Genomic DNA, 25,768 nt, shown 5'->3' with positions numbered 1-25,768 from the left:
AAAAGGGGCAGAAATTTGTCACCAGGGCCGAGAGAAAGACCACTTCTTTGCTCAGCAGCCAACCATAAGACCATCTTAACTGCATGATGAAAGCATATGTTTAGAGGTCATAGAAGAAAAGACAACAGTCTTTCCTGCTTACAACACATCACAACAAAATTTCACATTGCATACCATGGTTTATTTCCTATGCCTTTGACAGAGTAACAGGAGACATCCTGAAAAGTTACTCTTTTTGTTATTGCCAGATCTTGATTTCTCCAGCCCAACTACATGTTGCAAGGAGCGATGGCAAGACTGGGTGAAATACTGCACTCACACAAGCTTCTTTATGTGCAGACAAAGTGCGAATAATCCCAGCAGTATGATAGTTGTAGAAAAACACTTTGCCATCTGAACTTCCTGTCACCAGAAGTGTTCCATCTGGAGAAAATTCACAGCCCACTGCAAAACCTTCCACCTGCAAAAATCAATAACAGTGTCACTCCTGATGCTGATTAGAAAAGTTCATTGTGATATACTAAGAATGAATACAGTACACACGAAAAAAAGTATCTTTAAATAAATATACACTAAGGACTTCTCCAGGTGTTTATTAAGACACAGCTATAACACAAACTTATTTAATCAAGCTATTAAGTATTCATAAAGTCTTCTAATAACTATTTTCTACAAAGTGCATATGATTCAAAATAGACTGGCACATGGGAAAGCAAATTAAGCCAATTAATATCTATCACTGATTTATAATCAAACACTATTAGCAGATATATTAAAAAGCACAAGTACTTTGCTAGCTATCTTTGTTCTAGACTTGGATACTAAGCTCCCGGTGAAGAAGGATACCTTGTGTCCTTCATATCTTTTCTTTTTGTTGATTCTGTAAGGTCGCTGGGCAGAAAACAAAGCCATGTAGTTCCCATTTGTCTGAGCAATGAACACAGATTCTTTTGGGTGCAGAGCCAGACTTGGACAAGTGTAACGCTCCTGAAAATAATTTTAAAGAAAGCTCTGTTGTATAAAACACTAGATTTATTCAAATGAATCAGGTTATCTTTTGACATATTTGAAAGACCATAAAAAGCAAGGTATACGTAAGTCATCTCCATAGTATACATTATATAAAGATACTTAACTCATTACAATCCGCTGAAAGTCTTACACCAAGACAAATACCAAATCAAATCTCTACTCCAATTTCTTAGATACTGACCAAAATCCCATCTCTCTCTGATCCATAATTACACTGCAGAACAACTGCAGAAAGGTAACTCCAACCTAATGGTACTCAATCATCCTCCTCCTGCCCAAGTAAACCTGAAGTTTGAATGTGAAAGTGCATCCTCTTCTCCCATATCCCTTCCTCCATAGCCATACCGTGCCTTCCTTCTACTTTGTACAGTTCTCAAATCCTCCCCCTCTCAGTTCTGGCCACAGTGACAGGAACAGAAATTAACCCATGTAAACAGACACCTTCCCCCACCCCTCTCTTATAAAAAAAAAAAAAGGGGGAAAAAAAAGGATCATTATTAGCCTAGTAAGTCAGAAGTTCCTTATGACAGTGATTTGCCATGTAGACTGCTGCTGACTGTAAATTCATACGCAAAAATTAATAACACTGGGCTTTACTCTAGTGTCCCTATTTAAGACTGAAATAAGATCACTTTCAAAACTCTGCATGGTGATTGCATCCGAAATCAACCACTCTCGCAAGGTTTCCACCAGGTCCAAACCTCTTCTAGCTTCAGCCTAACCTAAAGACACAGTGCTGAATTTTGATGCCATGAATACAAATTAAGAGAGATTTGGCTGTAGGATGCATAGGATGCATCTGCATGTGAAGGGCACCAGGCTGACATTGACCACTGGACACCACGGGCTATGTGGTAGTATGGGAATGGCTCAGGCTGTTTTTGTTACGTGGATTGAAAGTGACAAACTAGGAGAGAAGTTCTGAGTGTTGTAAGGTATCGGGCACAGAAACGAAAACAGGGTTAGGCAGTGTGCCTGATTAGGAGTGTGTGCCGTGGCAGAGCACTGGTTGTTTCTGGGGAGAAACTGGGTCTAACAGTAAGGGATCAGAAAGCACAATGCAATCTGCAGGAGCACTGTGCTGTTATGCTGGGTATACTGTAGCAATGCATTATTTTAGAGCTCTTAATTATTCATTTGTTAATGCATACAAGCAATAGATCAAGTCCTGGTGGGACCTAATCTGTTTGGAGAGTTCAGTGGTTCTCTTCCACCTTAAAGGGTTCAAAAGGGAGATTCAGAAAAGTGAAGCACAGTTTCCAAAATCACTAAGTTTTGTTCACTTGCAGTGCAGAAGAGGGGGAAAACTGCTCATTTCAGAGATGTTGAAGTGGTCCAAGGAGGTAGGCTGTGTGGGTTTTTTGTTTGTTTATATGGTGGGGGATAAGGAGAAAAAAGCTGTTTGTTTTTCACTCCTTGATACTGAATCTGACTAGTCTGTACTTTATATATTCACAGTTTGTTTTTTTTCTCTATTGCCTATCCAAGATGTTGATAGATCCAATAGTGGACAGGGAGAAAACTATCAAAATCAAACATGAAACAATCCCATTAGATCATCAACGACATATCCTTGTTAGTAGAGAACTGTTCATTTCAGCCAAAAAGCATCTGTATACAATCCAATCATATTATATTACAAAGCATATTAGACTTGGGTTTTCAAAAAAGACCCAGGGAGTTGGAATTTTCTATTAACTTCCTTGGTAATCTCCTTTGAAGCTGTCAGCCTTTCTAGACAATTTAGTCCATTAAACATCTTGCCTGGATAGATTACTGAAAGAAATACTGCACCTGCACTGACAAAAGCAAATTTTGTCTCAGTGATTATGCCGTACTAGATATCTATATGCATGTATCAGGTTGCTATAACTATGCAAATATTAAACTCAATTTGTCAATAGCCCTCATTGCAGCTGATGAAAAATGTATCATTTTGCTGTCCTAGGAAAAGTGTGGGAAAAGAAACGTGGCACTCTAGCAACTACTTCCATGCACCATTGGCAAGCTAGAATGACACTGCAGTGGCCCGGCCTAAATATAGCCTAGATGTCAGTGAATGAGCACTGAAATGTAAATCCTTTTAACACAAGGAGACCTATCAGTCTTCAAGGTCATTTTTAAGAATAAGTAAGTGTTTATAAAATATAAAAATAAAGAAAACCCTCAACTTACATTAAGAGCATTTTATACACCACACTGATCTTACAGAAAATCAAAAGCTTTTTTTTTGCAACATTGACAAGCATGAAATACTAAATCATGACCCAAAAAATACTAGTTGTTAATCTTACGTGAAAAATCTGATTGGAGATTTTCGCAGCACTTTGGAAGTCCCATGCAATAATTGTACGATCAGCTGAGTCCCGGCTTACTGCATCTGTGCTCGTAAGAAATTCTCTTCCTTCAGGGAGAAAGAGTATATCCAATGTCTGTTGTACTGCAGCTTTGTACACCCTTAACACCTAGTGGATAAAAAAGTTTGTTATTTTTTTAACAGATTAGAAGAACATGATAATCTGTTTTCTCTCCAACAACTATCTCCAACAAATTATATATTATTTTTAAACGTGAAAAAGTAACTGATTTTTAAATGTTGAAGTACTAGTGCATTAGATAGCTTGTTAATGTATGTAAAGAGTCCACACACGGGAAAATTAAACAAGATTTTAAAAAGCATCAGTTTGCACAATTTACATATTATATTTATACACACATAAGATTCTGTTATAAATTCCCAAGGAATTAGAGTTAGATCCAAAAAGAGCTTTAGACCACACAATGTTGTGGAGCTGGGTCTACACAAACTCCCTTCTGTTTTATGAACTCAGAGCACTCTGAGGATCAGTCTGAAGATATCTCCTTCCTCCTTCCAGGAAACTTCAGAAGTGTAAGTTTTTGGTCTGTTCTCAAAATCTTCAGCTAGTTACAGAGGCAGGGAAAGGAAAGTAAGTAGGCTAGTGGGGATTTGGGACTTACAGGTACGAAAAGGACATGACAGGAAGCGAATATTCTTGTTGATCATTCTGGACTTAATTATAAATCACTGTTTATGATTGGGGATGACTAAACTGGATAATTCAAGGCTCTCCTGGTCCCATGTTGCTGCATGACATTGCTTAACTTGCAAGTGGTGAGACCCCAGTGTCAGGGGACCACTGCAAGGGAGCAAAGTTTGCATGCTCAGACAGAAATTGCCTCCAGGCCAATGTGGACACCCTCAGCACAAGAGTGCCCCATTCAACCTGCAGAAGATACCTCAGTCCCATCAAGGATGCAGTCTGACACTCTCTCCTGAAAAAAGAAACCCAAGCAGAGTTTGATCTTTTGAAGTGCTGCCAGAAAGCAGGGGATAGAGGTGACAGGAGTGCTGCTGTCAAACAGTTCAGTGCTTTAAGGACTCAGCCAGGATCCTGCCTTTGTCTACGGAGATTCAATCCCATGACCTCCCAACCCATCTGCCTACAGACTGTCCTGGCAAGAGGTAGTCTCTGCTGCTTCTGTTGAAGCAGAAACTTTTTAAAACTGTTACTCTGCTGAAAATGCAGGGAAGCAGGGAAAGAAAGTCATCAATACTTCCAAGTACATAAATAAAAAGGAAATACCAAAGTTCCCAAATTTTCTTCCAAAATCAGAACGACCAGGGTTCCCAAATCTAGATCCTCTTTCAGCTCTTATACCACAGTGGGCTGGATCCATGCAGAAATGGGTCCTCAGCCACAGGATTCTGAATATTTTAGCAGCCTGGGAGTTGGATCTTAAAAAGTAAGAGATTTTGAACTATTCTTGAACTATTCTGAGGAATATATGAATAATTTGAATTTCCTTTTTTTTCCACTTTCTTCGTGAAATTCTGCATCTATATTGTCTACTTTAAATTTTGCAAATCAATACCTTTGCTTTCTTTTTCTCTGACTTGCCTTCAGTGAAGAGAAACCTCAAGGCAAGTGGCCAGATCAAAGCAATTTGTCTCTCTGAATATGGTGATCCTTAAAACTAGGACACTGGAAGACTCCGAGATACTAATATCTAAATCTCTCTCTCCAAGATAGCTAAAACATAGCAGCCTGCATTTCCTACAGAGTGTTCAGAGGTTAGTCCGTCTTCTAACCTCACTAGAAAAACCAACAGAGCAGAGAGAGTGGCTTGAAATATTATACTGAAACGGTTCCCAACTTTTAGGCATTTCAGTGTCTACCTTATACTCCTAACATAGCATATAACTATTGACTTCAGAGCTCAGATCTTTTACAGATACTGTAAGCACATGAATTTTTTAAAAAAAATAATTTTCAGGTGTCGCAGTGAAATATTCCAGATTATACCTCTGTTTTATACTTCAATCAATAAAATCAAAATCATTTCAAATATCACACACAACATGAGAACGTCTTGATTTCTTGCCTCAAGCTCAAAAATCTATGACTGTTTGGAAGTGTTCAGAACTAGCTGATCCTGCTTTAGGGTAGAGATATACTAGATGATCTCCTGAGGTCCCTTCCAGCTCTGCCTCCTGTGATCTCGGCATGTAGAAGGACGGCAGCAGCAGCTGCTCCGATTGCTTTTCACAGGCTCTGCAAAATGCACAGTTCAGAAACGTGATATTTGCATTCAGTGAAGAACATCGGTCATGCAAGCATCCTACACATCCTGTAATAACACCAAGATCTAAACCTGCAGACTCAAAAAAACCTGGCACACTTTCCAGCAAACTGACTGCATTTTTAAGATAGTGAACACATAAATGTGTTACTTGCTCTCATCAGATTTTTCAGCCTAAGACTCTGCATAATATACAAAACAATTAAACTTTGTAAAGCCAAAAGTGATATTTGCATATTTATAGCCTCCACTTTGTCTATGGAGGAATCACCATGCATAGCTATTTCTTCTCAGAGTTAGAAAAGGAAGCCCATAGCTCACTAGTAATGTAGAAAATTAATCTATTTTGTAGGAGCAAAAATAAAACAAAAATCCCAATCTAAAAAAACCACCCACAAAATACAATAGCTGTCTGGAATGAGAAATGGAAAACCACACAGAAACCTGACAGTTGTAGGAACTGCAGGAGAACTGAAATAAAGTTAAACTGAGAGGAGGGGACATAAAAAGCTCTACCACCCCGACAGACTGAAGGAGGCTGCTACTTAGCAACAGGCACCTTCACAGAAGTGACAAGTCCCAACCAGAGAGTCAGGAAGATCAGAGAAGCACAAACATGTAGAAACAGGGACAGAGAAGCAGAAATAAAGGCCAGTTACTGCCAGGAAATGAAGAACAACATATAGAGCAATAAAAGATAATGAATTCCCAAAGCATGATTCAAGGGAGTGATTCTTTAATATTTTCTTATTTTAAAGATGAAACAAACTCAGACATACTCAGCTTCTAAAAAAACCTTGTGAAATATATGTACATAGGTATCCATCCATACGTTGTGTCCAGCATTGTTAATTGGTTAGGTTTAGGTCTGAGACTTGGTTTTAACACGTTTTTGGAGCAACAGACATCTCTCAGTAAGGAAAAATCAGAGAGTGTGAAGTTAGTAATGTGAACATACTTTTAATTTTTGCTGAAATCCCATTGGGCTTTTACATAAACTGACACTATAAATTTAAACATTGCCACTGTTAATCATTAAATATATTTGCTTGTCTTATTTAGAGGATATCTAACTAAATTACTTGTGTATCTTAGTCCTGCAACAGGAAACTGTCTTTATAAAAATTAGTACAAAAGACCATCTTTTTATATATGTTTGATTCATACCTCAGAAAAACTATGCTGTTTAATCTTCAAACCACATAGTAAGAACTGACTCAGAGAACAATAAATTAACATTTTGAATAGCAGCTGGGAACTTGATATACATAGTATTTAAATTCCCCCATAAAGATAGCTTTCAAAAATAACTAATTGCAACACCCCTGCTCAGAAAACTACTCATAATTAAACCTGCTTTGTTCTACCTTGGACGATTAATTCATGACATGCCTGAGGAACTTGGTTAGGGAGAGCACCAGTTTCCCTACCCTGTTGCCTTTAGTTTGTTAATAACAGCTTTTGCTCTTTTTCTATTTGCAGATTTACTACCCATAAGCATTGGAAAACCACAGTCCACTTCTTCAATCTCAGCATTTTCTGGACATAAAAGAAATCATTTCAAAGGAAGGCATAAGAGGTGTCAACACAATCCAACATAATAATAAAGCGTCTTCACTCAGGCAAGAGTTCATGGCTGCAGGCATTCGACAAGAAAGGTAATTTAAGCAAATTAAATCAGTTTCAAACAGATTCTTATGGTTCTGGTGATTTGAAAAGCATGCTGTGATGCTGAATGCAAGGTATATATTTCAGATGGGTGTTCTATAATACTTCTGTGCATAAAGCACATGCAATTTCATTATTTGTTTGTCAAGAAAGCTCAAAGCCTCCACACAAGCAATTCAGAAAATGCTACTCACCCCAGCTCTGTGCTGGTCACCAGCAACCTGCAGGTGCAGTGCACTCTCCTAAAATCCCCTCAAGCTTTATGCAACCGATGTCAAAGAAATGTGCTTTTATAGTCATTGTCCTGAGCATTAGGAGATAAGATCTCATAACAAATCTAATAGGACTACAGGCAATCTGGATGGTCATGAAATAAACCCTTGATCAGTCAGTGCTGTGGTTTCCAACCTGTAAAATGGCCGGGTTTTTTCTTCCACTTCTTGCCTTACATTTTAGATTGAGTGCTTTGGCATGAAACTGCTTCTTCCTACTAGCATGTTGGGTAGCTAATGCAATAGGAGACTGATTTAAGTTTCCTCTGTGAAACAGTACTACACCTATACTAGTAATAAAAAGTGTGTTTCAACATAAAAGAAAGCTTATTTTGCACAAAACAGAAGCATTTTTATCTACTGCAGTGCAAGCCATTTGTGTTGATCTATTCTACAGGGTAAGGTGTTGAGGCAGATGACTACTATTTGCTTTTTAGCTACATGTTCACAACCACATGAAAAATCCAATTAATGTCTCTGATCTCCATCTGAAAGCTATAATGGCAGTTTTAATCAAAACACATGACAATATCATAGACAGGAAGGTCAGACATGCTACAGTTTTATGTTCTTTTAAATCATTTTAACATATGATTGCTGTATTTCTCTATGTTATTGGAAAAAAATTGCTTTTCTATTAAAGTTTTTTCCTGTTAGTAATTGCTCTATTTTCAGACACAGCTCAAGATTACTGAGGGGTCCTGTGAAAAGGAAAGGGAGACTGACTAAAATTAGTCAGCTGTTGAGTTTAATCTGGCGTTGATCTATAAGACTTCAGGTATGAAGAATGTACACTGTTTTTTTTAAAAGTCCCTTTCAGATTGCTTGAGAAGACACAAGAATCTTGTGAAGGAAAGCATCAACCATTTATTAGAAAGGAAAAAAATATTTTTGCATCGGATTTTTTTGTTTAAAATTACCTCCCCATCTCAAATAGGATAAGAAGTGAAATCTGTATATAGGAAACAAACAAGGAATATTGAGATAAAGAATGGCTCTTCTATGAGGAGCAATAATCAAGCAAGCAGTAAGTCCAGAAATAAGACTACCAAGGGAAATTTGAAAGAACTGGGAATAAAGTCCAATCAGCATAGAGAACGTGAGTGGTTTCCTCCATTATAAGAATTTAGACTCCAAACTAGCAGAAGGCAGCTTCAAGACATAGGGAGATGCTTCTTCACACGAGGCATATTTCAGTTGATGAATTCCTTACTACAGGTTGTTACAGATGTAAAAGAAAATAAATCAAGAACCGATTCCACAGCGTGAAAACTCAGAGAGAGCCATGAAAGACAAAGACGTCATCTGTGGTGCGGGAAGTCCCCAAATTGCAAGCCTGGGTAACCATTGCTGGGAATTGTGATAAAGTTTGCCGTGCTTTCATACTCGTGTTTTATAAATGCATCCTGGTCGCTGCTGGGGGTGTAAAATTTGTCTAGGAATGGGCTGAAACAGGAACCGCTATTCACCAACAGCTTCTCACTCGAATACTCACACTCCAGAAGGAGGCATGTTTTGTTCCTGGCTCATTTCAGTCTCTCCAGGAGCAGTTGCTACCAGAGAGACTGTATGCACGGACAGGTCTGTGCTTCTCCTCTGTGATACTACCATATGAGGTTTCCAAATAAACACAGCAGGACTGCTCACGTGTCTGTTACAGCCACATAAAATGTGCCTTCACACTCAGAAAGGATCCTTGAACGTTATTTTTTTTTTTTTAAAAAAAGCCATTACACAAGTACAAATGTACCCTCACCAGATTTCTTTGAACTTTTTGTCCATAGATTCAGTAAGGATTTCTCTGACTGTGAAAAGAATAACTTTAGTTTTCTAAAGCACTGAATAAATCATCTTATTTTAATTACATTGTTCTTCCTAATACCACCAGTACATGACAATGTATTGGCTGTTTCTTTAGAAACCAGAAGTGCAAGTAGCTCCACCAATTTCTACAGCCTTTTTTAATATTTATATGCTATCCAGAGACAAATTCATTAGATCTCCTAAACACATGCTACTTAAAATGACTGCATCTCATCTGAAAGAAATTGCAATAGAATGTTTCCAAGGAAACAAATGCACTGCACTTGCACTCTAAATTTATTAATTTTTTTTAACTGTGCTTTAATGGCTTAGGCTTATTTCTGTATAAACTCAAGTATGGAGAAATAGCTGAACAACATAAAGAGTATCTTTTTTTGTTTTAAGCATAAAGCTGTAAATGATAGTTGCAATTTTGTAGCTAAACAATGTTCAATAAAGAGTAATAAACAAAGACGGGGGAAAAAAACTATTGTTACTCTGCCTTGGCCTCCGTTTGTAATAAAGATTCTGCAGTGCATTTCTAGACTAATTTTAAAAGCTCAAAATAACTGCTTCCACTATTTTTCTAGTTAATTTGCTCTATAGCTTAAGACCACAATTTAAAAAATGGAAAAATTCTGTAAATCTTCAAATCTAAGTTTTCCTTAAATTTGCCTATCACTCCAACAGATTGACTTTGTAATCATCTTTTTTGAAACCTTCCTCATGTCCTGACAAAATTTTGATATTAATCCCAAAAGGCTGGAACTTTGTATTCATTTTTACTCTTCATTGATTGTGCTAGCACCATACTTTTTGTAAAAAACATTTTTCAAAAATAAAATGTTAAATGTTGTCTCCATTTGGAGCTGTTCCTGAAGCACTTCACTAAATTCCTCCCAGTTAGTCTCCCTTCTTGAGATTTCATCTTTACCTAGTTTTCTCATTTTACAACTCTTAGGTTAGTCCCCGCCTTCTGCAGCTTCTCTATCAAAGTCCAAAATCATAGAGCGACATTCAGTAGGCTTCACACAATGAACCTTTGCTTAACTCCTATTATTTATTTTTTTATAATGTCATTTATTCATATATCTCTAACTAATCTGTGGGAAAATGACTGAAATTGGAGGGGAATGGGAGAATATTGTTCCCCAGAATTCAGCTAATATTAGAGCAGCTCTGACATGAAGCACAGCTGCTGCTCCCAGGAACAAAAAAGGTCTCAATATCCTTGAAATGGGGAGTAGAGTGATACGAAGGTATCATGGCTCATCCCTGTTATCGGGGACAAGAAACAACGAACAAGGCCCACGCAGTACCCTTGAAATGGGGAGCAGAGTGGTACGGAGGTATCACGGCTCATCCCTGTTATCAGGGATGAGAGGCGCCTGGTAAAGATAACCATAAAAATGCCATCAAGGGAAGTGAATCACAACCGCTGCCTCAGCAGTGATGGCGAAATTGTGTCCTTCAGCTACTAAGTCACACCTCCATCCTCCTTCGAGCTGCGACCACCCCTCAAACAAGCAATTTACACCAATCCTAATTTGTGAACACCCGTCACGAGAGAAATTTACATCAATCCTAATAAAAGTTATGTATGACTAGAGTCACTCGAGCTCCACCTAAAAGATATGAAAAAAGTATAAAATGGCAGCAAACAAAGGGGATGTTAGGGAGAAGCCCCCCTGATCGGAACGTCTGGGATCAGTCGACGGGCTGAACCTCTCTTCTCCCCCCCCATAGGGACGCCTACTGGGTAAGAACTCTGTGTTATGTGCACTTACTTAATTACTTACTAACATCTTGCTAGCTATTTAATATTATCACTGATCAGTAATAGTCTTATATTATCACTGCAGTATTTCAATTAAAGTTGTTTTTGTAGTCAGTCACTATCACCGGCTATCCTCGAACCTGTATTCTGTCACAAATAAAATATATATGTATGTTTCTGGAAACTTTTGAATTATTATAAGGAGTTGGCCCATAGCACTACTAGTGACGATCTCTAATAAGTGGGCGAATCACCCTCCGATTCACTGAGCTGCCAAGAGAAGGCAGGGGGAGTCGGATCCAAGGGTCTCCCCTAACTTGGGAGCTGGCATACTGGCCAAATTACCTCCTATTCGTCTATTAGTGACGGGTCCCACGATAAGCCAGACGAACCACCCTCCGATTCACTGGGCTGCCAAGGGAAGGCAAGGGGAGTCGGAGCCAAGGGTCTCATCTGACTTGCGACGCTGACAGACTGGTCTTTTGACCTCAAAACGTGACACTAATATTTCCTTAAAGGTCTGTTCTATGGGTGTGTCAGGTCATACTACTGGGTCTCCACTGCCTGATGCTCTTCCTCTCTCTTCCTCCTTGTTCAATATAAGCAGTGGATTTGCATTTATGGAGGTCTAAGAGCTTCAAATATTGCTTAAAGATCAGAGCCACAGTCCTGCCCCCTTCCACTTAGTCCTTCTCCAGACTACTGCATGGTGCTTCGTCAGGACTCGCTGTTCTCACAGCTATAGCAGACAGCTCTTGCCAAAGCTCCAGCAGGCCTCAGTGGTTTATAAGACAGAATACATGAACATCAACAGACAAGAGATCGAAAACAGAGTACATCCAACAGCTGAATAAATTATTCCTCTATTTTTAACAGAGTCCAAAAAAATGTTAGTTATCTCCCTACCGTTAGAGTTCCTTGCATTTCTGAATGCATATGATAAAGAACCAGTTCCTGAATGCTTACAAAATGTTAAAGAGTTTCATCAAAGCAGAACGTAAATAAAAGGTAAAATATGCAAAACTCAAAAATAATTGTATGGATACATTTAGAAAATTTAAATTAATACATACAGACGCAAGTTCTTGAGAGTTGCATGTCCTTTCAGCAAAGCTAACAGCATCCCTTGCTGACATGTAAATAAATCTTTTCAATTCAGTTTGACAATTCACTCACAATATAGGGAACTTTAGCTCCTTTAAAAGTATTATCAGTACAAGACAGTTACAGTTGTAGTCTTGCTCTGATACTACAACTATGTAATCTTAGAAGCTCAAATTAAAAAGAATTAGCGGTAGTCATATTTTCTTCTGTCAATATAATCAAGTCTTTATTGCTGAGCTAAAGGATACAACTCTCAACCTTTTGTTCTCTCTGGTGTTTCAAGGAACATTAAAATTTCATGTAGAATAAGTAGTTGGAACAAATATTGTCTCCTGTCTGAAAAGCTAATGTAGATCAGTCAATACAAAGAATGACTGTGATTCAACTGGCTTGTGCCGAACATCTTAAGAAATTCTTCCACTGCTCAGAGAAAGGAAATACTTCTAAAATACATAATACTTTAAGGTCTCAGTGTTACTGCACAATTCTTTTTACAGAGCATTTTGCAGGGTTTTTCTAGGTTCAGCTCTGAGGTCCAAAGACCCCATGGAGGCTGTTCAACACGATGCTCTCTCCTTGGTCGACACTGCAGAGATTTCTTTTTTTTTTTTTTTCCTTAACATAGCAGCTCACTTCCAAGTTTTCTGGTCTTTTCATAAAGTCTCTAGAAACATTCTCCAAATGTTTCATAAATTTAATCAATCTGTTATACAGCAATATAAGATCTCCAGAATAATGTCTTTGCCAGAGAGACAAAACTAGGTTTAACACAAACAGAAAGAAATGCCACTATAATAAATCTCTACATGCTATTCAACGGCCTCTTTTATTCTTTTTTTTTCAGGCTTTGATTACTTGTCTCTGTAATTTTGAGATGCCTGTATACTTTACATTTCACTGAGCAGTTAACAAGCTGTTCTATCCACTCATTTCTCTGAAGTATATTGCTTAGCTTTATCTTGAAGATTTTAACTTCCTTATTGTTCTTTCATTCTTTATCTCGCGCAATACCCAATGCTACATTTGAAATCATTTTGCCTATTTGCTCAACAGAATAGGGATAGCAATAAATGTCTTTCAACATTCATCTTTTTTTTTATATCTGCCTCTCTGATTAATAGCCTACTGTACATTTCTCAATGTTTTAGCATCTGAAAGTCTGCCTCAACCTATGTTCATACATTTTCTCTGGGACTTAGAAATACAATTTTTATACCACATTCAATACATGAATAAATATTAGTAATTTATGCTCATACATTTATGCTCCTGTTAAAAATTAGTTGCCCATCAAAAACAAAGTGAGATTTCAGAAGTACTAATTTGGAAAAATACCATTATCAACTATTCTATGTCATTTTCCATCAGCAGAAAGCACCAATGTGGCACGCTGGCATAAAGCAGCCCATTTCAACCACTGCATATGTATGTGTAATTGGACAATATTTTTGTTATTAGTCATTCTCTCTGTCTCTGTGAGGCTTCATGCTTTGCTCTGAATTTCCACCAAAAATTCCCTCATTTCCTGATATAAATTATCATTTTGCCTCACATAGTTAAATTTAAGATGTACAAGTGAGTAGCCTGTTAAAACATAGGAGTACATCCTAAAGAATGACCTCTTGAAATTGAATTACCAGTGAATGCTGAAATTGAGTTTTCAATGTGCAATGAGTAACAAGATTCAAGCTCTTGATTTAGGGTGCTCACTCTATTGACATAAATACACTGCAAAGCCTGAAAAGGCTATCAGGAGTATGATGATGGGAACAAAAAGAATCATTAGTTCACCTACACATGTTTCCAAGCTGAATGATAGGTTAACACACTTGAAAGAATAGGAAAAAGAGGAAAAATCTTCCAATGAATTAGGATGAAAGGACTTGAAATATATTAAGATTGTTTGCATCAAAACTGAAATGAAGTGGCAAGAGGCCTCAGACATCTATTTCAGTTAAGAGCAAATGGCACTTGTTAGAACAGGACAAATTTCAAAATACTGGCCAGGACACTTTATCCAACCTTGAACATGGTCTTAACTGTGTAAGATGGAAAAGATAGAAAGCATATTGGTTTTATCTTTTGCATAAAGATAACAATATAAGATAAAAGCAGAAATACCTGAAGAATCCATTGAAATCCTCCAAACTAGGGAGGAGCAGACACGAGATACTAATGATATTGATGATTCATGCCTAACCAACGCTCTGTTCTGCGGCTGAGAGTTTGAAATGTAACTACGTTATTTTGTAATAACAATGCATAGGTGATACTCACCATTCTGCAAGAAGCAGCCATAAGCTGCCAGACATATCAATTGACAGTTTGGCTGTGGTTGAGCTGAGGTACCAGAATTTAAAACCTAACAGGAAGGAGCTGCTTTAAGAGGTGAACATATTTAGTGGCTTTATTGTTTGGAATAAAATACTGCTTGATACTTTATCTGGTACAAAGAGAAAATACTATTGACACCCTGAATTTTCACAATGGCGAAAAAAGACCAAGAACGGCATTTTCAAGCCGTTTGCCTTGGTGCAACCACAACACCGTTTAAAGATAAAACCAAAATATCAGGGATTGGCAGAGATACTGACAATAGGAGAGATCTCTCTCTGGTATCAGAATCGGTAGGAAAAAAAATTGTTCAAGTATAACCCTTGAACTGTAAATATCTGTTGTAAATTAATCTTCTGTTTCCTTGAAACTGAAGTGCCTTCTCCACTATCAATATTTGAGATTGTCTCCTACCATCTATGAAAGATTTCTAACCCTGTTCCTCCATAGCTGTATCCAACGGTGAGTTACCTTCCAGACAGACACAGTTTTGCAACACGCCGTTTCGGTCGTTTGTTACTATCGAACAGAATCAGTTACCATTTTCCATCTGTAGAGACTGGGCACCCTAGACATATGCAAGCTGGAGGTATTGCCATTTTTGGCATGAACATGCTCATCAATCACAGTTTATTTCAAATCTGGAGAAAAATCACCTTTACAGGATTCTCAGAGATCGTCACTCAAAGACACACACAGACATAAATAAATCCATCATAAAGAAACTACAGGGGGTGAAAAAAAGAACGGTTCTGCCTTTAATAACTAGACTATCATTTGACTTTGCGTATAACTGCAATATCATCTACAGGTAAGCTTATTGCACCAAGTCAGAAAACCTCAGAAAGAATGTTTTGCCACCTACATCTACCATCTTCTCCTTGACTAGGACCAAATATCTCAAATTTGACACTACAGTCAACAATCTTTAAGCCTTAAAAAGATGATGTTCATTTAGTTCCTGAAGCACTTTTTAAAGGAAGTTCAGCCTACCATGACATACAATGGCTTCTCTATGTTAAAAAGGACAGCTAAGTGTTCAATTACAGACCACACCTCCTCCCCACGATTCAGGTCTACTTTTATGAGAATCTTAAGAAAGAACAATGGTATTCCCTATTTCATTTGCATGCTATGAAACCACTGACCCTGCTGTTCAGTAGAGAAGACTTCTATTAGTCTTTCTTCTTCAGCTCCCTGCCAGAAAGAAAACAATGTTTTTGTTCTACAGTAAATTTGCAGAGTAACCTCTGATCATCTGGAATGAACACCCTTTGAACTGGTACTATTTCCTATTTGCATCACACATTTTGATGTTCTGTAAGTTGCCCACGCTAAAGACAGTATATCAAAATCACTTACTGACAACACCAGAATACTGTATACCAGTGCAAGGCAGGGAGGGGGAGGAAAGAGTACTATGGAAAATCTCCTAACTTTTAAAAAAGTTACATAGGTATTCTTTATCGTAAGTATTTACAATTTTTGCAATCTAAAACAGGAATCATCTTCCTTCATAGAACTGTGCTTTGAGTATCTCTTCATATCCTTATCAAGGAAAACCAGCCATCACACAAGCATGACAGATGGAACAAATCCCTTACAAAGGTTTTCACGCTGACACTGTAACTCTGAAACTCACAGTAAATTTCTTTTCAAAGTAGCCTCAGACTCTGCAGTCTCGAAACGTACTTACTAATGTTTCTCTTTTAAGAACTTATTCATGTGAGGGAAGCCTGTGGTATAGATCCTACAGAACCAAATTCTCTTCTCAAACATCAGTGACAAATCCAAAGGAACAACTGCAGCACAGGAATTAGATTGTTAATTGCACAATAATGCTGTGTTTCCTTAATAGAGCAACTCCCCTAACTATTTCAGAGCTCCCCTGTTAGAGCCCTCATACCTGAAATGCCTCTGCCTACATCTCTTACCTGTTATTCTTAGTACACCAAAGTCAGAGATAGAGTTTGAATCAGCAATCTTATCTTTTTCAGATCCCTTCTGTCACCCTCAAGAGCAAACAGACGGCTAACTATGATGAGTAGGATCTACCCACATAGAAATTAAAAGGAAAACAAAGAACTACTCACTTTACAGTCACTGCTGCACTTTGAGCTGCTCTGTGCATGAGGTGTTGGCTTGCCTTAAGCTTCCACTGGTAGAGTACAGCTCTGGTCTCCACTGGCAGAGCACAGCTCTGGTCTTAACTGAGCTCTGAACGGCAGCTGGGAGAACGCCGTTCTGCATGGCTCAGGATAAAGTAAAGGCAGAGGCTGCACATGCCTTTCTGTGCCCTTTCATGAATGTAAAAATTACTTCAGGCTTCTACACAGAAGGTACAGGCACACACATCCTGACCCACACTGAACAGCTTGAAGACCAACTTAGCTCTACTGCTTCCTAGTACACAACTGTCTTTTTCACAATCCTGAAATGAGCTATTGGTTTTATTTAATTCAACTATATGTTACTCATATTTACATAAACAAAAAAAATCATATTTTTTGTATACAATGTTCCTCTTGGTGCTTCAAAAATGTTACAGATGTTCATACCAACAAATGGTAATGCAATCGGTGACAAATGAAAAATACAAATGAATAACACTTCAATGAAAGACTAGCACATCCAGCAGCTTAGTAATGCACAGCACATCCAGCCTAGGTAACATCCTAAAAGAAAAGAGAAAAAGATTTCCATTACCTTAGAAGTCCTTATATCCCAAGCTTTAACTTCCGAACTGAACCCTCCACAAATGAAAATATTTGACTCTGTAGGGTGGAACTTCAGTGTGCTGATCCTAAAATCATTTTTGCTGCTAAATATCTGCTTCCCTAAAATAAAGTGAGAAGTGAAGATTAAAATTTGAGCAGAAAATGAAATATGTTATTCACTCCAACCTAGTTTCCAAACTATCAAGGTTGTCAAAGTTGAACGTTTACACTAATACATTTCAAGTATCTGGGGCTACTCTGATATAATGAAAATACAAGACTGAACTCACTAATTTCTATCCATGTGAAACTGCTGCTGCTCATGGGCCTCTGCACCACTGACTGCTTCCTACTGAAAGGAGTGAACAAGTGGTTTCCCACACTAAGGAGAGGAGCTCCACCAAGGTCCCAGTTCGGTCAACACGCAAAGACTAAACCTACAAATCTAATGGTTGCATGTTTCTCTACAGAAAAGCCATAGACTTTCTTTCAGTGGGATAAAAATAACTAGAACAAAATATTGTCTGTACAGAAATATCATTTCCCAAACTATACTACAACTCTTGAGTTGTTTACTTGTCTCTCTGTGAAGGCAGGAGTGAAGCTTCATCTTGAAAGTGGGAAATAATTTGCATACCATCATATGAAGGCAATAGCTGTTCCCATGGATACACTGTTCCCAGCATTTAATTGTGCACGCTAATCTCCACAGGATCCTGTGGTTAGTTATCAATTGGATTCTCAACACTTTCAAAGGCAACAGAACTCAGCTAGGTTAATTTACAGGACTTTTCCACAGTCCATTGCTTCCTTTCTTTCTAACAAATTCATGATATTAACCTATACTCATTGAAATATCATTTTTGGAACAGCAGCATGGACCAAGATAAATACATTTACTTAGTTTCATAATTTCAACTGTTCTTGATATTCTGCATATCACATATAAAGATCTAAGTTAAATAAAGTTACTGCTTTAAGCCACAGTGAAGAAGGCACTGCAGAAGTCAAAAAGAATCCTTAAAGTACTATGACAAAAGCTTCTTAAAATATTCATTAAGCTACATTACCAGCAAGTGAGAGTTGTTTTAAGATAGGCTTTCTTAAACAACTGAAAATACTTTGAGCTAAAAACATTAGTGATGAGTATAAATACTTATTATTAGGTGAACAATACTGAAAAACATTCATATAGATTTTTTATGCTTATTTTATGATTTGGTTAGCCAATTTACTTGATTTCATCATCAGTTCCATTTTCCCCATCTGCTGAACTCAGCTTCTACAGTCAAGAGGCTGAGGCTTGTCATATTATTTATTTCTTCATTTTAAAGAAAAGAGAGAAATTTTACTTCATTACAGGTGCTCTTCGAGCCAGCAGAGTCCGGGAAAATAGACTGCAAGGAGCATAAGGGAGAGATGAGTGTTGTTCTACATAAAAACAGTTTTTTGCAGGTTTCTTTTTGTTGTTTTTTTAATGGTTTCTCCACTGATTACCCATGCAAGATCTAAAGGGCCTCTCTGTCACTACTGAGTGAAAGATTTAATTTAGTCCATAAGTTCCTTACTCAAAAAGAGAAAAAAGTCACAAGGGCAGCAGAGGCCCTCTCTACAAGTCATTTGCAACAGTCACCATCTCTCACCGTGGGAGTTTTCAGTACCCCAACAGCTACAGAAGGGAAAAAAGACTCCACAGGGAAGGAAGAAAGTATTAAAATCATCAGTTATAGGAGCAACAAGATACCGCTTTTATGTATGGCACTACCCGGCATCACTTGCAGGCCACACGCACAGGCATCTTACCCTTGTCCTCAGCACTTGAGAAAAACACTGAATTTCCCCATGGAGGCTCACTAGTCAGTTTAATAGCACTTTGCTCCCAAGGAATCTGATTCCTACTAGTACCTAGTTTAATAAACACTCTGTGAGTACAATCAACAAGTTTTTAATGGTACTGCACTCAGAAATTAGCAAAACTGCAGCCTGCCTCTACTATTTCTGTCAAACAGCCTCACGAAGGACGCATCCAGGCAGTCATAGCTCTCCACACTAAATGGCATTACACGTATACGTAAGTGATCCAGTGGAACTCATCATCTAACCTTCCAACAAACATTAGTTGCTCAACTGACTTTACTGAGACTTGTTTTTACCTCAAGACTTCTGAAAACTGCTTCTTCTATAATGCATACATTTTTCTTGTCATTGTGCTCTCTACAAATTCTCTAAGAGCCTTAGACATCAGAAAGCCAGGTAAGACACTATGAAAAAAATGTGTGCACTAAATTTAAGATGCTTTTCATCTACTAACTACAAGATCTGTTACCTTTTACACAGAAAGAAGATTGATTTAACATAATTTGTGATTCATTAGTCCATCTTTCAATCTCATCCCCAGCTACTTCCAAGTAATTCAATCATTTGCTCAGTATTTTCTCCAGAAACTAAAATACTCTAATTCTCTACTCCATCTCCCCCTACTTTAAGATAGAAGTGAGCACTGTGTTTGCCATTTTCTTGTCTTCTAGAGTCTGTTATTTATCAAAAAGCCCTCATAGCACTGAGATCATTACAGTGTAGTTCTATGAATTCTACCTTGCAGCATAATACTAAATAAAATTAAGGCAAACGACTTGAGCATCTTATTCACCTCTATATTCTTTAACCCCTTTCCTTTTCCTGTTTTCACTTGTTTGATGCAGACATTAACCATGCTAGCTTTTTGACTGGACTGAGGAGCAATCAGGACGCATTAATCTTAAAAGCTCAGGCTTCCCAATTAGTACTGTGAAATACAACTCTCTCATTCTCTCATTCCCCCAAGTGAAAGTCAATCAAATGTTTCTTTTGCAGGGCTGAAAGGCTAAGGCACATTCTCTACACAGTTATGAAACCTCTCTCACCAGAAAGCTTTCAGAACCTCTGAAACTCAGAAAAAATATCCATGTAAGAGATGGAAAAGATCACTGCGGAAGATGATGCGGGGCAAAACAGCTCATGCAATTCACTATATTAAAACAAGTAATTCAACTCTTAGCCCCTTTCCATACAAAGCTTATTTAGTGTGCTTTACTACCATGAGCAGAATTTGCTGCTTCCCATGTTGTAACCATGCTGTGATGGAACCTAGTCCCATGCTTGGGGAAATCCAGCTTCAGTGTTTGCTGGAGATCCTGCTCCACCCTTCTGGCAGTTAAGTATACTTTTGTCTACAATTACTCAGTTTATTAACATCAAACATATTCAACTTTTCAGGCCTTATTTTATAAATTGCAAAACATTCTCTGAGCAGAAGACTCCCATATCAATAATAAAGTACAATGGGTGTAAATCAGTAAGCCCGTATGTGTCTTTTTTGTGTACATATTTATTGTATTTTAGTTCCTAAAGGCAGCATAACAAAGATTCAGCCAACTCACAGGCTATAGAAAAATCCATCTTCTGAAAATCTGTTTGGCTAATTGAGGCAAAATCCATACCACGTATCATTTTCCTGTATGAGACGTTGTTGTTACAAAGCAGAAAGCAAATGTTTCTCTCCATCTTTAACTTTCACAATTTCAGTAACAATATCAACTACATCTTTGCAGTGTGTTTTATATTCTTAAAGTGCTTTAATTCAATTCTTCATTCATTAAAGGCTCACCAGTAACACACACAGTATGAAAAAAAAAATCTTTAAAAAGATCTTGAACATATGTTTCTGCTCCATTATGCTGCAGCCTACTGTGAAACTGCTCAACTATGAAATCAGATATTTTAAAGGCTATTTAACATTGTGAAATCTTCCACAGAACATCAGCACAGTTATTGAGCACAGGATGCTTCTGTAACTGTGTTTAGTGGTCCACAGGTTCACACTCCTACCTGCATAATCCAAAAACCTTCACTTCCTTACACTAATCTGTAAAGAAAAGTGAAGCCTAAGACTTACAAGGACATGAGAGTAATGTTGCTAAGCAGAACAGATTTCCGTACTGGGTTTACAAAAAGACACGAGACAATATATTTAAAAAAAATCTCAGTACAGTCACAATCTTTCTCACACACAACAGTGAGAAGAAAATTAGATTGATCAGACATAATTTGTTCTTAACAAATCTATGTCGGCTGTTACTTATCCATTTTATCTTGTACTTAAAAATTGCTTTATTATTTTTCTAAGAACTAAAGTTATACTGACTATATGTGTTTCCTAAATATTTCCCCTATATAGTCACAAGTTTCTGGCATGCAAAGGTGTTATATTAAATCAAAGGTGAAATATTAAATCAATTTATCTTTTACCCAAAATAAACATTTTTCTCTCTTCTTATTGCAAGGACTCTTGAATAGTGAGTATAAAATGTAAAATGCTGTTACCTCCTAGCTGGAGAGTGACCACTACACTATGTTCAACATATTACTTAAAACTGCAGAATTTTGGGGGCAATCTTGTGACCTCACATCAAAGATGGATGTATGAATTCAAAAGACAAAAAAAAAGAAAATTAAAAAAAAAAAAAGAAAAATCAATCAACTGTTTTTTTTTCTGAGGCGTCATATAAAACCTTCTTGCATATTTGAGAACCTCGTGAAGTTCAACAAGGCCAAGTGCAAGGTCCTGCACGTGGGTCGGGGCAATCCCAAGCACAAGCACAGGCTGGGCGGAGAATGGTTTGAGAGCTGCCCTGAGGAAAAGGACTTGGGAGTGCTGGTGGATGAGAAGCTCAACATGAGCCAGCAATGTGCGCTGGCAGCCCAGAAAGCCAACCGTATCCTGGGCTGCATCAAAAGAAGTGTGGCCAGCAGTTCAAGGGAGGTGGTTCTGCCCCTCTGCTCTCGTGAGACCTGGAATACTGCATTCAGCTCTGGAGTCCCCCACACAAGAAGGACATGGAGCTGCTGGAGCGGGTCCAGAGGAGGGCCACGAAGATGATCCAAGGGCTGGAACACTTCTCCTATGAAGACAGGCTGAGAGAGTTTGGGTTGTTCAGCCTGGAGGAGAGAAGGCTCTGGGGTGATCTTATTGCAGCTTTCCAGTACTTAAAGGGGGCCTACAAGAAAGCTGGAGAGGGACTTTTGACAAGGGCATGTAGTGATAGGACAAGGTGTAATGGCTCTAAACTGAAAGAGGGGAGATTTAGATTAAATATAAGGAAGAAATTTTTCACTCAGAGGGTGGTGAGGTACTGGAACAGGTTGCCCAGAGAAGCTGTGGCTACCCCATCCCTGGAAGTGTTCAAGGCCAGGTTGGATGAGGCTTTGGGCAACCTGGTGTAGTGGAGGGTGTCCCTGCTCATGGCAGGGGGGTTGGAACTAGATGATCTTTGAGGTCCTTTCCAACCCAAACCATTCTATGATTCTATGATTAAAACAACATAGTGTCTACATAGGACTGGGAGAGGAGGGGATGAACAGGAGAAGAAAGTCACAGCTTTCCTGAGGCGATGTTTATGTATAAGCACTAATACTCCTATGTGAACAAATACAATTACAATAACAATAATAATGTTATATCGAAAGGACTATCAATTTAGAATATAAAAGAAAATATAGAAAAGCAAATTTAGACCATCCTCCTGAAAGTACAAAATGTTCCATTAAGAAACTCAAAATAATGCAAAATAAAACATATTAAAAAAAAAAAAAAACAAACCAGATTTAAGTGACCACATTACATATCATCTGAACTTTCCTTCAAAACCAACAGTTTAATTTCAGTATCTTCGCCACGGTAATGTGAAAACTTTCAAAATAATGGGGAATTTCAATTCCCCATTATAACTCTGAGGACGCTATATTCAAAATCAAACTCAGTCCATGAACTAAAATACAACTGCAGCATTTGGCAGCGTAGGAAATGTGCCAGAATTTCTTGGAACATTCCCTCTGTTATAATATTAAAGAAATGAAAAGTATCTACAATACGCAAATAGTATCAACTCAGCCAATGTTCTGCCTATGCTATTGCACCAATTATTTTGTGACTAATGAAAAAACCACTGATGAATAAAACTTACATTCCAAAAATAAATTTTTTATAAATAAATTTTAAAAATACAGTAAACCTTCGAAGTTGTCACAGCATGTCTGTTACATCTGGACACAGTAGAAGTTAAATGTCAAATGTACTTGACCTAGAATTGTTCTAAAAGCATTTTTTTCCCAGTGATTTCTGAATATACCACTACTTACTACTCTAAATAACAAAGTATCTGAACTATCACTAGTAGAAAATGACTGCGAGTGTGGTGTTATCAGGGAGTCTCACTGGATCAGACCGCTGCATTATTATCACATTTGTGAAACTTTTCAAAAAGCTTTATTTTTATAAAGAAATAACGTATATAAAATATGACAATATATAAAATATTAACTAGTAATCTTTACAGATAGCTCAGCTGCAGGTTTTGGATCTACTAATATTTATGAAACTCATATTACAGTACTGAACTTGCCTTGTAAAAATCGTAGCCACAGAACAACTCACATGAATGACGCATGAATAACTTTCAGTCCCTTAAACATTTTATGCATATTTTCAGTCAGATCCATACTCTTCAGAACAGGTACAACAGTTTTCAAGAAAACCATATTTCTGGAGAGTCTTAGTTTGACATCCTGCTGTTAGGACAATGGATGACCATTTAAGATAATAAAAACCGATCTATAAAAAATTAATATAGAAAAAGAAGACTTGTAAAACAGCATCTATTTTCACCAAACCAGGAACTCCTTGTACCTCAATTATTTTAATTCTTCTATTTCCCTGTTCTTCATCATAGCATCAAATCGTGTAGGTTGGACTTCCAGAAATCATCTAGTCCAAACCCCTACTCAAAGTAGGTCCAGCAGCAGCACATTACTCTGTCCACTGACGTTCTGAGTATCTCCAAGTATAGAGACTCCACAGCCTCTCTGGCAGCATGAGTTGAGCCAAAAAGTTGCCTGTGTTCCTACATTTGTCCTTCGCCTCTCAGCCTTTCACTGCACATCTCTGAGAAGAGCCTGGCATCATCTCTTCTATGTACTAGGTAAACACTTGCTAATCTGGATTGGGATGAAGTTGACCTTCTCTACTGCAAGAGAACACTACTGATTCGTACTCAGCACCAGGACTCCCAGGTACTTTTCTGCAAAGGTGCTTTTTAGCCAATTTAGCACCAGCCTGTTCTGTTGCATAGGATTACTCTATTCCAGATGCAAGACTTTGCATCTGTCCTTGTTGAACTTCACGAGGTTCCTATCAGTTCATTTTTCCTGTTTGCAGCATCTTAGATCTTCTTACATATAAGAAATTTCATTAAATCCCCTTGACAAGGAGAAGAGGTTTGATGGTGTAAAACCGCAGGATAAGATTCATGGATGCGTCTTCTACCCTTGCATCAGGGTTTCTATGTCAATACCAAGAAAAATTCTGCTTTGTGATTAATGAGATTTCAGTGTTTGCTTCTATTCTGATTTTGTTCAGATCATAAAGATTAAAAAAATGGAAATCACTCCAGAAAATGCAATATCCTAGGACTAAGGATACCAAAACTTTAGTCCAAGCCTAGAAACAAAACTTCTAGGAGAATTTGTCCGAGTACTGCTTGTTACAACAATGCTGGCACATTCCTTTGAAGAATCTCATCATTAGCTGTCATCAGACCAAGAATAAACCATTAGCTAGACTACAATTTCGATTTAACAGAGCAGAACCTATGTTCCTAACAGAAAAACAACACAAAATGACAAAAAAACACCAAACTGAGCAGCTCAATACCACGCATGTACTAAGCTGTATTTGCAACTTTTCCTAAACTTTTAAAAGTAATTATTTTCAGACTGTTAGGCTTCTTTTGGTAAAGGCCGTGTAGCAATTTTTTTTTCACAGATGTAATATATAAAATCTATACTGAAAATAAAGATAAGATCAGACTTTAGCAAAACATGACTAGAAAAATGTTGAACCAGAACCACATATACAGAGACAAGAGCGTAGAGCCTTAAAGACAGCATTATTATTTATAAAATCCCACTGACATGCATTTACTGCATTTAAACACACTGGTAGTTAGTTCAGTCTCGCAAAGGAAAGTAATTAAGATCGAAGTCTAAAAAAGTATCTGAAAGTTCTCTGTGAAGGAACAGTTCTAACATCTATCTGAAGTTAATCAAAGAAGAAACCATCTCAGCACTGATGAAGAGCGAGGAGGAATGAATGATTCAGTGAACTAATGTAAATCAAAATCTTATAGCTGCCTTAAAGTTTTTCAAATGGAAATGAGGCTTTTTATATCAAATTGATTTGGATTCCAGAAGCAAACTACTTACCCTGTTTCTCTGAAAAGAATTGACTGAAATGTATGAAAAAAAGAGTAACTTTAGAACAGGGAAGGAAACAAGAAACTGGCCTGCATGCGTAGGAAATCAGAATGAAATTCCAATCACTTGTATCACACTTTTCTAAATGAGGTGTGTGTCACTGAAAGTCA

The 25,768-nt window shown here is 37.7% G+C and overlaps 1 protein-coding gene across 2 annotated transcripts in view; it reads right to left on the bottom strand.

Annotated features, from left to right (window-relative positions):
• Positions 1 to 224: 224 nt before the first annotated feature.
• WDR25 (WD repeat domain 25) overlaps positions 225 to 25,768 on the bottom strand; it is a 65,705-nt gene continuing 40,161 nt past the window's right edge. For both annotated transcript variants that reach the window (XM_086613362.1, XM_086613361.1), the window contains 4 exons: positions 17,299 to 17,429; positions 3,327 to 3,497; positions 847 to 987; positions 225 to 460 (listed from right to left, as the gene is read on the bottom strand). In XM_086613362.1, coding sequence (XP_086469488.1) covers positions 239 to 460; positions 847 to 987; positions 3,327 to 3,497; positions 17,299 to 17,429 — 665 coding nt within the window. In that variant the 3' untranslated portion in view covers positions 225 to 238. The remainder of the gene's footprint in view (positions 461 to 846; positions 988 to 3,326; positions 3,498 to 17,298; positions 17,430 to 25,768) is intronic.

Source organism: Tauraco erythrolophus, chromosome 6 (assembly GCF_009769465.1).
Source record: "Tauraco erythrolophus isolate bTauEry1 chromosome 6, bTauEry1.pri, whole genome shotgun sequence".
Taxonomy (NCBI): Eukaryota; Metazoa; Chordata; class Aves; order Musophagiformes; family Musophagidae; genus Tauraco; species Tauraco erythrolophus.
This window is presented reverse-complemented; position numbering and strand designations above follow the sequence as displayed.